Below are 16,687 nucleotides of genomic sequence, written 5' to 3'. Positions count from 1 at the left end.
CCGAGGCGCCCGGCCTGGGGTCGCGGAGGGTGGAGGCCGGGCGTTCCTCAACGCTGACCTTTCCCGGCCGTCCTCCCCGCCACCGAGGCGGTTGAGCAGATCCGCGCGGGAGGCCAGAAGCTCTGAGGCGTCGCAACTGGTGCACAGGCCCCGGCGCCTGCCGGCTGCGCTATGGTCCAGCTCAGTGAGTGATGGAGGCCCCGGGAGACCTTAAGGGCGGTCACGGGGTTAGGGGGCGTGCGGGACTGGGTGGAGCTGCGCTCTCGTAGACGAGCTAGAGGCAACCCGTACCTGGAACTGCACACGTTTGATCCTCTCCTCAGTGGTTTTCTTGTTTTGTTTTCAAGTTTTCGCGGAAACCCTATGAGATAAACGGCATTCATTTTATAGATGAGGCAGGTGGACTCCGACATGGTCCAGAGCCAGTGTTGAGTGCGTTGGGGGATGGCTGGAGTGCATAAGAGGAGTTTCACAAAGAAACGGTATCTAAGATTGACAAGAATTGGTTGGAAGTAAGGACCTTTCAGTGGAGGAAGGGGGCTCATTTCATCTATCTCATTTTGTCGGTTTTGTGCCCTCGATTCTTGTGTCTTAACCACTTATTTGTCTACAGGTACTCTGCTCTGCAAGGCCTACCATGGAGGCCACTTAACCATCCGCCTTTCCCTGAGTGGCTGTACCAACCGGCCTTTCTATCGCATCGTGGCTGCTCACAACAAGTGTCCCAGGGATGGCCGTTTCGTGGAGCAGCTGGGCTCCTATGATCCACTGCCCAACAGTCATGGAGAGAAACTCGTTGCTCTCAACCTGGACCGGATCCGGCATTGGATTGGCTGTGGAGCCCACCTCTCTAAGCCTGTGGAAAAGCTTCTGGGTAACTCAGCTCTAGCCTTACCTCTCTGAGGGGATTTAAAATTGAAATCAGCTCGAAGATGATGGGAATTAAGAACGATTTTCATTATCTCCAGGCTAATCAGGACTGGAGTGAGAACTGAAATTGATCTGATTGCCATTTTGAATCTGGAGATTCCTTTTGTAGACTCCTTTATGAAACTTTTTGGATGACTGAGATTTTATGCTAAAAAATGGGAATGGTGTGTCTTGAATGGCTATCTGTCAGTTCTTTTTTTTTTTCCAAGTAAGGAGAATAGCGTTAGGAAGTAGACAACATCCATTGTGACCTTGCAGTAAACGGAAGGAAGTGAGTTGGGGGAAGAGGTAAAACATTTTGTTGAGTGAGGAACTTGATTTGCATCTGTGTTCTAGATTAGGTCTCTGTTAGACCTCAGTTCAGTGTTGCTGAGTTCCCAGGGAAACATTAACTTGTATTGTTATAATGAATGAAAACCCTGTTACTTTTAGGTCTTTCTGGCTTTTTCCCTCTGCATCCGATGATGATCACAAATGCTGAGAGGCTGCGACGGAAACGGGCACGAGAAATCCTCTTAGCGGCTCAGAAAACAGATCCAGAGGCTACAAAAACAAAAGCAAACTGACTTCAGTGATCATAGCAGTGGGAACAAGGTCGAAGTCCTCTTAAAATATTTGTGCAGATCTCTTAGTTTTATTATATTTAGAGGTCAATAAATGGAATTTTTTAAGTCATCCATGATATTCTGGCCTGACATGAACAGGGCCCAGGGAGAGGTTTGTTCTTGACTGACATAAAGCTGGGTATAGGTACTAATTAGCTTTTTCAGCCTTCATCTGGGGAAAGACAGTGGCTGTGGGGTGGGTTGGAATCTGGGTCTCTTGGACAACTTTACAGCCTGCCACCTTCCAGGACTTCCCTGTGTTTCAAAGTCCCCAACCAGCATGTCTGTGTCCTATCCAACTAATTCCTACTTTAATCATTTATGGTCATCCCACCAGCTCAGGAACACAGTTACTTCACTTACTGTTTTTGTAATTGCAGATTTACATTGTCTTGTCAACGCAAAATTTCAGATTTACAAAGGTAGGTTTGTTATGAGCTTTTAGGCTCTAACAGCCTACTTTTTAGGAATAACTGGAAGAAAGATAATATTGTAAATTACCCACATACATTTTAGGCCTTTTCCTTGCAAGATTATTTGTGAGAATTATAAAATATCATGAAATTAGGTAGGATTATCTCGTTTATAGAAGCGGAAGCTGAGGTTCAGCAGTAGAAACTTGCCCAAGGCCACATAGTTTTAATATTGGGCAGAGCTAAGAGTCAGCCCCCAATGTTCCTACCTGGAGAGCCCTTTTCAACATGTCGTATTGTCTGTAGTGGGGGGAACGAGCTAAGATGAGGGGCTTTACAAAAATCCATTAAAAAGTCAGTGACAGAATCAGGTTTAGGTACCATGATTTGGTAATACAGATGACTGGTTGTGTTCCCCAAAACCCAAAATAGCACATAATCTGTTCCACCAGAGCACAGCAGGATTAGATGGTTTTAGTGCATATTGGATAATACAGATTTCATAATCTGACATAAAACTAAAACATAGGAGATTTATAGAGGAGATTCTATAGCCCTATCAATGTACCAAACTATTTTATTCTCTGGGTTTTATATTCTGAGAACAGTTACCAGCCATCTCAAAATCTGAGGTCATCAAGACTCTCCCAGGGTTGTCACTGGTTGGCTTCCACTTACTTTGGGGCGACTTTAAAGGCACAGCAGGCAGAAAGCAACTGACTTTACCTGGGTTTGATCTTGGATCTAGGAAAGAGAAATGTTTTGAAAACCATTTCAAAGTTTAAAAAATAATAATCTACCCTGGAGAGTTTGAGGTCTTTGGAAAAGCTTTAATTGGTAGAGCAGAGGAGAATGTAATTCTGGAAAGTATTGTCCAGTGAGGGGAACTGATGTGAAATGGGTATTTTGGGCTACTGAGTTTCTTCCAGCTCACGTATTCACTTTGTGCCCTGGTCTATCTTTTGTCTAAGATCTATATACACAAACTTCCTATGTGAGCTCATCCTCTCCCTGATTTCCAAAGTTTTCTCTAGCCCTAGCCTTGCTTTGGATTTCCAGGCCCAGATTTTTCACCAAGTCTTGAATGATTGCATCAGCCTGTCTTGCTACCCGCTCAAGTCCAACATGCTCAAACCCAGGACTGCACTTGAGAAAGTTTTTGCTTCCGAAGCTTACGTTTTTATTAAGATGAGCGTTTGGATCATGTTATCTCCAGCAAAGTGGAAGGTGATTTAGGAGCTGGAAGGTGAATGGAAATGATTCTGTTATGTCAAATCTAGAAGTTCTATCAGACAAAGAATTTTTAAAAGACCGGTATTTTGTCTTTTTGTTTAATGTAGGTTTTTTAAATTGCAGGGCTCAAGGGAAAGTCCCTACCCAGCGGTCCCAACCTGTAGGTTGCAAAATTATTTGGGCCTCAGAGCTCTATGTACTCTTGTCAGATCATCTTTGGAAAAGAACAAATCTGTTTAATCTTCAGGTTAAATTTAAACCATGTGAAATTGCCAAATGCCGATGTTACGCTGTTTTTCACTGAAAAAAAGCAAAAAGAAAACAGTGCATAGGTTCAGCCTAATATGAACGTTCCTTATATTGTTGCATAAACTGAGCTAGGCAGTTGGGGAAAAGGTAGGTGCAAGATTTCCAGAGCATCGGGAGGAGGGCCGCGGAGGAGAGGGCGTGGTGGAAGGAGGTCCCGGCGCTAGAGGAGACCAGGGACAGCGGCTCCACTTTCCGCCTCAATTCTGGCCGACGCAAGCTTGGCCACACACCCATTTTGCAACCGCCGTAAAGTGTGGTGTTGTGGCCCCGCCTCTTCCGGCGCCTCCTGTGACGCCGGCGCCCTGGGCTTTTTGCGCGGGAAAAGGGAGCCGCCCACCTCTGTTCTGAGCGTCGCTGGAGTCAGGTTGATTTCGCTGAGGTCGCCGCCCGCTCCGCACCGCTGCCGGCCATGGGGCTTCTGGAGCTGTGCGAGGAAGTGTTCGGCACCGCCGACCTTTACCAAGTGTTGGGCGTGCGGCGCGAGGCCTCAGACGGCGAGGTCCGACGCGGCTATCACAAGGTGTCCCTCCAGGTGCACCCGGACCGGGTGGGCGAGGGCGACAAGGAGGACGCCACCCGCCGCTTCCAGGTGCGCTAGACCCCGGTCCGCCGGCTGCCCGGGCTTTTCTCCGTCTGCTGGCCGCCCGACCCCGCCCAGGTGGAGTGAGGCGAACCCGGCCTGGCGTTTTCTAATCTTTATTTCTCGCGGCGCGGTTTTAGTGAGAGGCGCAGGGTTGATTTTTGGATGCTCTTTCCCGCAGATCCTTGGGAAGGTCTATTCCGTTCTGAGTGACAAAGATCAGAGAGCAGTGTACGATGAGCAGGGAACAGTGGACGAGGATTCTGATGTGCTCAGCCAAGATCAGGACTGGGAGGCCTATTGGAGATTACTGTTTAAAAAGGTAAAGAACTTTGGAGACTTCCTTGTGGCTGTTTCCATCATTCATTCAACAAACGTTTATTGAATGCCTCTAAGGCCTTGCATTTTGTGTTGTGTAAGAATGAGGAATTTTTATTTGGCCTCGAAATATTAATAAACACACACATACACACCGGCGTTCCTCAGGAGATACCTATCTACTTATCGATCTTTGAAGAAGGGAAGACTTATTTCACCGTTAGGTTGAACCGTGTGTGTATATCCATAACACATGCACCTACATACACGCGCACACACACACACACACTCTTACTGAAATGGGTCTTTAATTTTCCGTTGATGTAGAGTGATTGTAGTGAAACGGGGGCATTTGATTTTTTACAAGATGTGCTTTATTTGACATATCCCGATGTAAGTCCTGAAACTTTTCCTAGCTTGGAAACTTCACTTAAATTTTCCTGGTCTGTAGTTTAGCAGTTGTAAAGGTTGGACTAGGGAGAACTCTGGAAAATCTTTGGCATAGAAACTTTGGTTCCTTGCAACAATTTCAACTCAAGCAACTGAGTTGAGGAGAAACATTTCAACACGTACATATACTTTTTACTAGTATTTCTTTTATTTAAAATAAAATTCTCAAAGCATATGTCTCTCATTTGTTCAGATATCTCTAGAAGACATTCAAGCTTTTGAGAAGACATACAAAGGTTCAGAAGAAGAGCTGGCTGATATTAAACAGGCCTATCTGGACTTCAAGGGTGACATGGATCAGATCATGGAGTCTGTGCTGTGTGTGCAGTACACAGAGGAACCTAGGATAAGGAACATTATTCAACAAGCCATTGATGCCAGAGAGGTCCCGTCCTATAATGCCTTTGTCAAAGAAGCAAAGCAAAAGATGAATGCAAGGAAAAGGAGGGTAAGATTTTGAATGCTATTTATATCTTGACTGCTTCCAAAAAGAATTTGAGGATATTTACAATAATGAAAATATATACAAGACTGTTGAAATAAAGATTAGGTTTAACTTGTTTTGTAGTTTTCATCTAATAAAATGAGCAGATCAGCTCATTAAGAGAACCTTTTTTTTTCTACTGTGTTGTGCTCAAGAGGATTTTAGTGCATGGATTATTTAGATAATATCATTTTAAAGTACCACTGAAATATTCTTCATATGGGCCAATTCTTGTAACCTTGCGGAAGCATTCCTGAGGAGATAAAGTAATGGAGTCCAGATACACAGGCTAGACAGTGATTCTCACTTGGTTAAGGCGTGGGGGAGAGGGTGACAGAAGCTGTCTCTTTAAAACTGTGTCTTGTTAATTCAGATTCCTTTATTCTTGCCAGATTGATTCTTGAGTTGGACCCAGAATATACATTTTTTTAAACAAATGATTTAGTTTATTTTGGTAACAGTGTCTTTCCAAACACACTTTGAGGTACACTTTTGTGGAGTATCAAGGACTGTGGCTTGTGTGTCCTTTATACCCATATTAAACTGTGGAGTTGGTGAGGGTAAGGATGATGACAGGGGAAAGGAGCTTAAGGATATCTGGGGTTCAGGGAGGGAGTGGATTCAAGGTAACAAACATCTGTGCCTCTGGTCTTTTGGTATTAAAGGCACCATTGCCTCAACCTGACTTTCATAATGGGAGCTCCACGGAGAGCAAACAGTGTAAGACTGTAGCTCTTTGGTGGGTACTTTATTTTATATGGCTGAAATGGGGGTGGAGGTAGGCCTGCAGCTTTTAGGTAAAGAGACACAGGAGAAACCTGACACCTGTGCTGAGTTGAGAGAAGTGGAATGTGTATCAAGATCATTTTGGCTCATAGGCTACATCTGCCTAGATTCAAGCTGACAGTTTAAGTTGGTAATCATTTTTTAGGTGAAACTGAGCACAGCTGTATTCAGTAATAGGCTATTAGCTTGAGAAACTTCCCTAGAGTTTGGGGGAGCGGGGCGGGAGGCTGGAATACTTTTGAGTGAGGCTCCCACAAACTTGGAGAGGGGAATACAGTATTAAAAGAAATAAATTGAATACAGGGACTGAAAGTAGACAATGGAAACTGTGTCTCTTTGTTGGAATAACAGGGTCCTAATGTATCATAACTCCCAGTATTAATAGTATTCATTGCTACTTAGAAAATTCACTGGGGCTTGGGGCCTCTTATAGTCTTAGTTGTTGTCATAAAGGAAAGAATGAACTTATTAATCTTTCCCAAAGTATTCTTGTGGTATTTTGGAATCAGTGCCCTAGTAAAATTTGGCAAGAGGAGGTGGCTTTGAAATCCGGTAAAGAAAGGTTAAAACTGAATTTGTTAGAGTTTATCCTAACTACTCAGGGGAAATTTTAAACCGGGGTTGCTCTCAAGGCTGCCACGAGTCACATGTAGTAAATTGGGTTTCCAGAGGAGGAATCTGAGGTGCCTGTATCCTGGCAACATTTTGAGGGCATCCTTGACTAAGTGACCTTTCTTAGCTCTTCTAGCATTTTGGTTTCCTTCCTGTCACCATGTGGTTTATGAAACCAAATTACCTGCTTACCCCTAGCAAATACAAATGGGGAACACTCAGAAATGCTTATTGGAATCAGAGGATCTACTGCTTGATGTCTGCAATGCTGCCTTTTAGTGAGTGTCATATTTATGCAATTTTATCCTTTTAATTTATATAATCTTCAAATTGAAGGAGTCTTAAATTTGCTTTGGGGAAAGAGGGTGCATTTTTAGTATTTGCTAGATTGCCATAGCGTCTCACATGAGTTTCTGTTTTAGGCTCAGGAAGAGGCTAAAGAAGCAGAAATGAGCAGGAAGGAGTTGGGGCTTGATGAAGGAGTGGATAACTTGAAAACACTCATTCAGGTAAACCTGGCAGGTTGTCTGTGAAGGTTGCCACCACTTCTTTCATGTTCTGATTCCTACTGCTAATATTTTCTTTGGAGTGTATGTACAGTATTGTGGGCATTTTGTTTTCTTCTTTTAAGACATTCAGGTACCATACAGTCATCCTTTTAAATTGTACAATTCAATGGTTTTTAGTATATTTATTCGGTTTTACAATCATCAGCACTGTCTAATTCTAGAACATTTTCATCACCCTAAACAGAAACCCCTTATCCATTAGCAGTCACTCCTCATTCTCCCTTTCCACCAGCCCCTGGCAGCTGCTAAGTACTTTTATCTCTGTGGACAATCTTGTGTTTTGAAAGCTTGTGTTTTAACTTCTCAAACAGAGCAGACAAAAGGATCGGCAAAAGGAAATGGACAATTTTCTGGCTCAGATGGAAGCAAAGTACTGCAAACCTTCCAAACGAGGAGGGAAAAAAACAACTCTCAAGAAAGAAAAGAAATAATGGAATTTTCTCTTCAGAAGTCCTTAGGTGTTAATTGATGCCATCATAGGCAAGGTGCCATCAAGATTTGAAGACAAAAGTTAACCCTTGAGAAAAGTTGTCTTTCAAGCCTAAATTATTCAGATCAACTATGTAAACCAAACAGAATCTCTCAACCTGATCTTTGTATATCCTGGAAACACCCTGACATTCTGTGAGGTCCTCCTATGAAGGAATTTGGTGGTGATCATTGAGGGAGCAGAAGGGTATATGCTTCCTGACAGCACTCTTCTATGGGTCTTCTGTATAAGGAACTGTACCTAGAATGCAGATCTATCCCTGCCACGTTTAGCAGTTGTCATTTTGCCACACAGGAGTGAGCTGCAGGGTATTCAGTGGTGTGTGTTTATTAGAACAGGTACTCTACCTGGCCTTCAACACACTTGCTGGACGTCTGTCTTCCAAACACTTGCCAGTTTGCTTTCAGTCTTAATGTTCTTGCATAGACCCTCTCCTTTTTGTTTTACTCAACTAAGTTTTGCACTCTTTGCTTGAGGTTTAAAGGAGAAACAGGTGTTCAGATAACTTCAAGCATCTTTGTAAGAATTATACATGATTAAATAAACAAGTAAAAAAATGACTATTAAGTTCCAGGGGCTTTTTAAATGATCCCAGTGTGATCATTTAAAAGATGATCTTGGGCTTCCCTGGTGGCGCAGTGGTTGCGCGTCCGCCTGCCGATGCAGGGGACATGGGTTCATGCCCCGGTCCGGGAGGATCCCGCGTGCCGTGGAGCGGCTGGGCCCGTGGGCCTGTGCGTCTGGAGCCTGTGCTCCGCAACAGGAGAGGCCGCAGTGGTGAGGGGCCTGCGTACCGCAAAAAAAAAAAGATGATCTAGAAAAGTTATGAATGGTGCTTAGGATAAAGAAGAGAAGAAAAGTAGTTGTAGTCAGCATTGTAGCAGATAGCCTGGTTTAAGTTGCCTCAAGAGATGTAGTCCTGCCTGTAACTGCTGAATGTCCTTAGGTCACTGAGCTTGTCTGAACTTCTTTCCTCTATAAAAGAGTAAGGGAGCTGGGCTAAATGACCTGTTAGAGGCTCCTTCTGACTCTTAACTTTAACCTTGAAAGGCAAGTTGTCTTGATCCAGTGGTTTGTTATTATGTACTCCTGGTATTGATTTGTAAGAATAGTACAGAGATTTTCACTTATATTTAGTTGCATTGGTATGAATTCATTAGAATATATGGAAATTTTTTAGGGACTGTTCAACTTAAAATCTCTGATTTGTAAGCTAATATATTCAATACGATATACATAAAACAAGCCTTCTGTTACTGAGATTTATGTATCATAATTTATCTGAGGTAAGCCCATGACACGTTTTCAGTTTGTGATTATAAACAGGTTAGAAAATACTCTTTAATTGCATTAAAAATACAATTTAATGCAGGTTGTTTGAAGCATCTGTCTTCATATGATAGCATTAGATAACTGCGAAATAATAAAATTACCCCAATTGAATTGGTCAACTCTGAAGATTAACAGTAAGATCTAAAACCAGTATGATCCTCAAAATTAAAATTCAGTGAAATTTTAAAAATAAATTTAAGCCATAGTTAAAACCATTGCTGCATTCATGAGTGCACTCAGGAAAGGTCCATGTGAAAATTGGAAGAATGTCAAAGTTCTCTTCCTTTGCTCTTAGGATATGTTTATACTGGACTAATTTGCAGGGTTTCTGAAATTTTAAGAAGTTGTATCTTGCTGGCTCACTAATAGAAATATTGTATAAATTTTAAATTGCCTTTCTTAGATCTGCAGGAGAAAATCGGCAAGATGAGTTTAATATTTGGAAATAAATACGACCACTAAAGTACTTTAAGAAGAAAAGAAGCATAACCTGATGTCAAGCAGGTGTTGTGAGGTTGAGTTGTCCTATCTGAAAAAAAAATCCATTATGGTTTCTTACATAGGTTACTTTACACCAGTGCTCAACATTTATGCCTTTAGTTACCCACCCCTGCCATATCTGCCTATGGGATTGGACATCTAAAGAGAAAACTTTAGGAACAACTCATGTGTTTGATGAGTAGCTCAGATTTTTGACAGCACTGTCTCCTAAAAATGACGTAAAAGTGAGTACACCTGTCCAGAAATTAACACAAGCAGAAGTATTCCGAAGCCAGTGATAATGTTATCAAACGGTTTCCTACTTTTTGTGTATGTATAGTCTGATAGAATCCTGTAATAATTGAACTGATCATTGTTAACAGACAACATGAACAGTGATTTGGAGGATATTACTCTTGTTACATCTTTGGGTACAATTATTACTGTCCAGTGAAATGGTTAACTTATGCTGAAAGAAGACAGAAACTGGAGATAGAAACAGTACCCATGTAATCTTTGGCCGATACTGTTCTCAGTCTGTTGTACCAAAATAACTCTTCATGAAGATAGTTTCAAGTTGTCTCCTGTTTACAAGCTCTGCATCACGAGATGACTGAACACTGATTTGTGAATCTTCCCACATGTTCCTTGCAGCCTGAGGCAGGTTCTTCTCACTTGCCCTATGGTCCCTGCCTGGTTCTAGTGATTGGTCCACCTCTGTTTTGAGATTTTGTAGATCCATGTAAGTGAGGACCTGTCAGACAAAGATGACATCATAGAGTAACATTAGTAGACATTCTAGATTTGATCATCTCAAGTTCCTATGTACGGGCTTTTTTGCTCCAGTTATCAGTTAGACTTTAAATTTGGAGCCTGTGACTAAATAGTAAAGTATATATTTACCAAGGCAATAAAAATCATGTTTGCATATTTTATAAGGTAAAAACAAAGAAACAAAATCTATATTTAGATATGAAAGCAGTAACCTAATTTTAGAAAATAGCCACTAATTTAAAAGGACTAAAATGTCTGTTTCACTTCCCTAAATGTTATACTAGTTATACTTGACTGACAGCATGGCCAAATGTAATAACTAGCTCAGAGGCAGCAGTGCTTCTCTGAGGACTGATCCAAGAACTGAATCCACTGAAAGCATTCAAAGACTACCAAACGATGCTACTAGGAACTGAACTAAAAGAATTCGCTTGGATTACAGAGAAGGTTTGAGGCAGATTACTTCTTCTTTTTTTTTTTTTTTTTTTGTGGTACGTGGGCCTCTCACTGTTGTGGCCTCTCCCTTTGCGGAGCACAGGCCCAGCGGCCATGGCTCACGGGCCCAGTCGCTCCGCGGCACGAACCTGTGTCCCCTGCATCAGCAGGCGGACTCAACCCCTGCGCCACCAGGGAAGCCCAGAGGCAGATTACTTTTTAATGTACTTGCTGATTAATCTGATTATTAACAGGAAACATTTCAACTGCCCAATAGTTCTAAATTTCACCTATAACATAAGGAGAAAATGACTCTGATGGTGAGACCATTATAGGAAGAATTAAGACATCCTTAAATTTTCTCTCATCACTCATATGAAAATAGAAACTATAGAATATAACTTAGAAGACAAAAAAGTTAATGGGATAGAATCAGACTCCTCGTGTCTTGACATTGTGAATTTCTTTTCTTACCTTGGCCTAGCAGCTTAACTGACCAGAGCAGTTTAATCCATAGCAATATGGAGTTTGCCAAGTAATAAAATCCATGCAGTGTTTGAATGTTACGAAAATGACTTATTTGGCTTAAATTTTTTAGATTAAAAAAGAAAAGTAGTTTGCCAGAATGGCAAGAGGTTAGTTTTTATAAGAGAAAACAAATGTGGAACTTTCTGGCTTTGAGCAGTGGAGTTCTGTAATTTTTTATTATATCCCATATTCCAAAATGAATTTGAGGTAATTTACAAAGATGTAGGAAAACAAAATATAATAAAATCTGGAGGAAGGAAAAAGCTTGTAAAACAGCAGGGTCTTAACCACATAGTAGTAAAATAAAAGCCATGGCCCGACCTGTTCCTGCAGATCCCCTACCAGGTCGGGCCTGATGAGGATACTCAGTAGCACATGAACGACGATACTGTGTGTCCGGCTGAAAAAGAGAGAAGATGAGATGCTTCTTATGATGTGACTTCTCCCAGAGGATAATGTGTTACTTGGTTTAGGAGGGAAAACCTTGAAGTTGGACAGCAATGTAATTGACATCATCTGACATTCTGAGGGACAAGTTGGCTAAGTGTACTTTTACATTCCAAGTAAGAAAAATCCCAAGCCAGAAGCCCACAGAGCCATTGTTAACTTGTAAAAATTGCAAGTTCTACAACTTCATTAATATGTCTCTAAGAAAATCTTAGCATTTATAAATAATCCATATGGTTTAATATTTCTAAATACTTACAATTGGCTGTCAAGGGAATTTTTATCTGATTTCCATTGCCTGCTGTTTAAAACAACAGAATAGAACCTTTTCAGCAACACTGAAACACCCAAGACTTTACTTCCATGCTTGAAATGTGACTCTCAATATGGATGGAACTCATACATTTCAAAATTATCTCAAGGGATTTAAAGATTTTAAGATACAACTAAAATACCTAAATGCAGATATTAAAAAAAGCTATCAATACCATCCCACTGGTACTTCTAGAATAAAAAACATCCCTCAGTTTCCTGTCAGCACTGGAATTAAGAGACTTGAGATTTTTTCTTTTTCTTTCCTGATGAAGCCCCATGTTTTCTATCAGGGATCAGCAAACTTTTTTTTTTTTTGTAGAGGGCAAGATAGTAAACGTTTTGTGTTTTGTGGTACATACTGTTAGTGGAACTCCTCAGTTCTGCTGTTACAGTAGGAAAGCAGCCACAGACAGTGAATGAGTGTGGCGGCTCTGCTCTAAGAAAACTATTTACAAAAACAGGCAGTAAGCCGAACAGCCCATGAACTGGGACAGAGGAAAGAAAAGATTCTTCCCTAGGACCTGCAGAGGGAACATGGCTCTGCTGACACCTTGATTTTGGACTTAATAGGCTCTGGAACTGAGAATAAATTTCTATTGTTTTAAGCCACCCAGTTTGTGGTAATTTGTTATAGCAGCCCTAGGAAACTAGTACAATGTCCCATTCATTTATTACTCTCACCACTCTTCTAATGGAGGAAGAATCGTACAGTGCTTTAGGCTGATACAGTTTAAGCTTTATGAGTTGAGATAAGTGTGTTGCAAATACCACTGTCTTAAAAACTGGTATAGGATGTGGGTTCCTGGTGCCTGGTTCCTGGGCCATAAGTATGGCCCCAGTCACTTCCTAGGCGCTCCAAGCCCTCTTGCACAAAGCAAATGAGGTGGGGCTGAGCTCCTGGCTTACAATTTTGGGCAAAGTCAGTGCATGATCTCCAATCTCCCAATCAGGTTTTTTTCTATTACTTGTTTAAAAGTAAAAGGGCTAGTAAACGTACATTAAGTGGTAAGACATTGTCAGCATTTCAAACACCAATTAACTAAGAACCCCCAAAAATCTTAACTCACACATCCACCAGTCCACATACATAATCTGATACCATTTTTTGTGTAATTCCCTAAGAGCAGTGTTAGAGAATGAAGTTAATGCTAATCTGATACACACTGGGGTTTAACATTTTGCTTATTCTCAGAAATAGCTAAACTTTAAACTGCTTAGAATTTGCAATTTATGTATAAGTTAAAAGAGTGAGTGGCAGAGACCAGTTAGAGTTTCAACAAAATATACTTAAAACTTAAAACATTATTTTTATTAGAACTTCATCTTTTATTCTTAGAGTTGATTAAGCCACCATGTAAAGCCTTAAGTCTGCCAAACTATTTTTTTTCCCTTTCCTCAACTATCAAGACCATAGAGGAAGTTAAGTCACTCTACCAAAAATGACTGAGTTGTGTTGGGCCTGGAGAAAAAGTCTGGTAAAAGGAGCCTCTCGTGGGGCTGCTGATGGTTAGGCTTATCCACCGCTGCACTTCGAGCTCGACTGGAATCGCCATGGGTTTTCTGCAGAAGAGACAGAAATTACAGAAACAGTTAATTTGTAGTGGGAGCTGTGCATGTCCTATATCAACCCTAACAGGTATGGTAACTGCTGGCCAGGCAGCTCCAATGCCATCGTCATAAATCAGAATTCATTGTGTACTTTTGACAAAATATAGTGTTAAGTCAAGACCAGAGCACAGACCCTGCAGAATTACTGACCCTGAGGTTTTATAAGCACATGGAAAGGCAACAGGAAAGAGACATACCGTTTGCCTTTGTGGCCCCACAGTGCTCAAGTGTTCCACTTCAGCTGTGCCAATAGGTGGCAGCAGATTATTTCGACTCAGAGGCAGTGGTGAGGGAGAGAGTGAGTCGGCCGCCACTGGGCTGCAGATCCCATCAGCAAAAACCAAGACGTGAAAGCATAAAGTTAAAACAATATAAGCAGACTGATTAGAATCAAATAAATTGAGCAGATGAGTTTAATTTCATGCACAGAAAGCTTTAAGCTGCCTACATTTTTAAGTGAAGAGATCTCGAAAGGATTTTGGAGAATTAAAGTTTTGGGTTTTCTTCATAGTATTTTCTTATTGTTGAACAACTTCATCCTGAGCACACAGCAGAAGTTGACCCTTTCTCCCACAGAGAACTGGAATAAAACAATTTTCCCTATATTGTGTTGTATTTCTCTGACAGTTATGGATTTGTAATTTCACATCTGGTGGAACTCACAGTTCTGGGCTTTCTGGTTGTCCTTTTCACTAAAAACTATAATTTCCAGGTAAAGTTCCTAAACTTACTTCCTTCTATGGGATTTGGAGCAGTTTGCAGTATTACTCATGCCCAAGATAGTAATTAAAAGCTGAATGATACTTTTCATGTCCCAGAAAAAAACAAAGCAACTTACTTTTTCCACTTTGAAAAAAGCACTGTCAGAGGGATGAGAGATTAATTATACATCAAGACCACTCATACTCGAATGTATAGCTATATCAGTATAGATATAGCTACATCAACATAATATAATAGAGAGCAGCTGAGAACCCTGGTGTCCTAACAAAGATTTTTGGTGGTTTTGGACACCTCTTTTAGTAAGTCTATTGGGATAAATTGTAACAAGAAATTGAAAAGTCAAAATCAAGAAATGTTGGGAGAGAAGTATAGTGATGTGCTTGATTTAGAGGCTGAATTCAAAACACAGTTATGGCGTTGTCATCTCACACCCTTGTTCATAGTCTTAGAAAATAACTATCCTAAGATGTTTTGTAAGTCAACAACTAATGAAAGAATTTTATTTTAAAGACTTGGCTTGGTATTTTTTGCACAGTAAGGCTCAGAGTGTCTAGTGAATGAAAGGTGGGAAAAAGGAAGAGAACATGTTTAGTGTTACTTCCTAAGACGTGCCAAGGGACATATTTCCTGGTGTATAAGCATCTACTTATCTGAGGTTTATAAAGTTTTCATTGTCAATGGAATAGGTAGATCCTAATGGTACAGAAAAATATTAAAGGAGAATTAACTGTTATTTGGGGAAGAATTTCACTGAGGATGTTCCCACTAAGGAAAATGTTTTAATAAAATACATATGTCTTTTATTCCTTTGGTGAGTTCTACTGAAGTATTCTAGCCAACATTTTATTTGTAGAAATATAAATCTTTAGCTAAATCAATAGGAAGGTCCAGTATATCTATATTTCATTCAAATTTAACTCCATTTTTTCTGTATTAGATTTACACCAGTGTGCAGTTCATCATAAGAATATGTAATGATTACTGTCTAGGCATATATTTCCATCTTAGATTTAAATTCATTCTCTATGTAAAATTCTTCATTAGTTTTACCGATGATTCCAGAAATTCTGCTTTTGAAACCTACACTCGGGATCCTCTGAGTATTTCTTCCATAGGTCTTGGTGTTCCAGCGCGTGAATGGCTTGTGCTGATGGGATGAAGGGTACGTGGTGGGGGATTGCGTCTCCTGGCGGACTGCACTGTATATGACAGAAATGATGTACTAAGCTCCAGGGCTCGATCTGGCCAATTTCGAGTTGAAAGGATGGTACTGGACCCAGGCCTCATAAGTAGCTTGTCATCAAGATCTCTAGTGTCCAAATATCAGAAACCCACAGTGAGATCAAGATTGCTCTGTACAGGGAGACAGAACTCAAAGGGTAAAAAGCCTTAGACTATAAAATACATTCAAGGGAGAAAAAAGCGAAAAGAGAAAACAATAAATAACCTAGTTTTAGAAGTTACATAATCTAGCTCAGGCATGAGAATGTGTACCTAAAAGAAGGACATCATTTCAATCTTACACATAATTTACTAGAATGGAGACTTGGGAAAGCAAGTCCATTTTTCATCTGCCATCACAGTCACTTCTTCAGTTACTGGTAAAGACTAACCTGTAGGGTACCGACTCCAAAGTGCTTCCCAAAAGTTTACCTCAGGGACTGTGCTTCCTACCATGTTTGAAGCATTCTTTTGTGCTGAAGGAATGTCACCAGAAAGTCTTAGTTGAAAGGCCAATATTGCTGCTTAGTAGTGGTGTGGCACTAGTGTGGCTCCCACTGCAGAGATTAAAACGCTGAGCTAGTTAGAGCCTGCAGGGATAGGGGGTTCCTTGGAAAGCTGGGAACAGGCAAAGGGTCCAGAGCTTTGTACAGCCCAGGGCAGTAGATCCCCATTTGCATAAACAACTGTGAAATATAACACTTTCCGGTAAGTACTCTGATAAAATACCATGCTCAACAGTTCAGTAGCTTAAACTCTGCCTTGTAGGTTCAGTGGCTTTGTTTTTGTGTCTTAAGCAGATGAGAGAACGTTTGATTCTATTGTAAGGCACCTAAGAGATAGTATTTACACTGTGATGTGGAGGGGAAGTGAAAGAATAAAGCTCTGCCGTGTGCTCTTGGCTTTCAGCAAGTTCCTCAATCTTTCAGTCCACTTTGGTGTCCTCTAGTGCAAAATATGCCTCAGCGTTTGGAGAACTTTGAAGGAAAAATGCCCATCACAGAATAGGGCTAAACCTTGAGCATTACTCATATGAGATCTTTCT

The 16,687-nt window shown here is 41.0% G+C and overlaps 3 protein-coding genes across 6 annotated transcripts in view; 2 read left to right on the top strand and 1 right to left on the bottom strand.

Moving 5' to 3' along the window:
* The first annotated feature begins 5 nt into the window (after positions 1-5).
* MRPS16 (mitochondrial ribosomal protein S16) lies at positions 6-1,605 on the top strand. The gene is made up of 3 exons (XM_007110864.4): positions 6-184; positions 614-874; positions 1,363-1,605. Exons 1-3 carry the CDS (start codon positions 172-174, stop codon positions 1,494-1,496), a joined length of 408 nt encoding a protein of 135 aa, XP_007110926.1. The 5' UTR covers positions 6-171; the 3' UTR covers positions 1,497-1,605.
* A 2,061-nt stretch (positions 1,606-3,666) lies between these two features.
* DNAJC9 (DnaJ heat shock protein family (Hsp40) member C9) lies at positions 3,667-8,340 on the top strand. 2 transcript variants are annotated; one of them, XM_055081302.1, is made up of 5 exons: positions 3,667-4,079; positions 4,252-4,392; positions 5,032-5,286; positions 6,919-6,998; positions 7,143-7,228. In XM_055081302.1, coding segments are annotated over exons 1-5 (657 nt in total). In that variant the 5' UTR covers positions 3,667-3,899; the 3' UTR covers positions 7,144-7,228. The 2 variants fall into 2 exon arrangements, with proteins under 2 accessions (XP_054937277.1, XP_007110925.1); XM_007110863.3 differs by lacking the exon at positions 6,919-6,998 and adding an exon at positions 7,601-8,340 and having other exon boundaries at positions 3,779-4,079; positions 7,143-7,229.
* Positions 8,341-9,990: 1,650 nt separating this feature from the next.
* The window catches only part of FAM149B1 (family with sequence similarity 149 member B1), a 54,767-nt gene continuing 48,070 nt past the window's right edge, over positions 9,991-16,687 (bottom strand). The window contains exons 10-14 of one of the 3 annotated variants that reach the window (XM_007110867.4): positions 15,506-15,730; positions 13,896-14,016; positions 13,525-13,650; positions 11,650-11,728; positions 10,149-10,345 (exon numbers count right to left, since the gene is read on the bottom strand). In XM_007110867.4, the coding sequence (XP_007110929.1) occupies positions 10,272-10,345; positions 11,650-11,728; positions 13,525-13,650; positions 13,896-14,016; positions 15,506-15,730 (625 nt within the window). In that variant the 3' untranslated portion in view covers positions 10,149-10,271. Of the gene's footprint in view, positions 10,346-11,649; positions 11,729-13,524; positions 13,651-13,895; positions 14,017-15,505; positions 15,731-16,687 lie in introns of all 3 variants that reach the window. The other 2 variants (XM_007110866.4, XM_007110868.4) reach the window with 2 other exon arrangements.

Source organism: Physeter macrocephalus, chromosome 20 (genome assembly GCF_002837175.3).
Source record: "Physeter macrocephalus isolate SW-GA chromosome 20, ASM283717v5, whole genome shotgun sequence".
Taxonomy (NCBI): domain Eukaryota; kingdom Metazoa; phylum Chordata; class Mammalia; order Artiodactyla; family Physeteridae; genus Physeter; species Physeter macrocephalus.
This window is presented reverse-complemented; position numbering and strand designations above follow the sequence as displayed.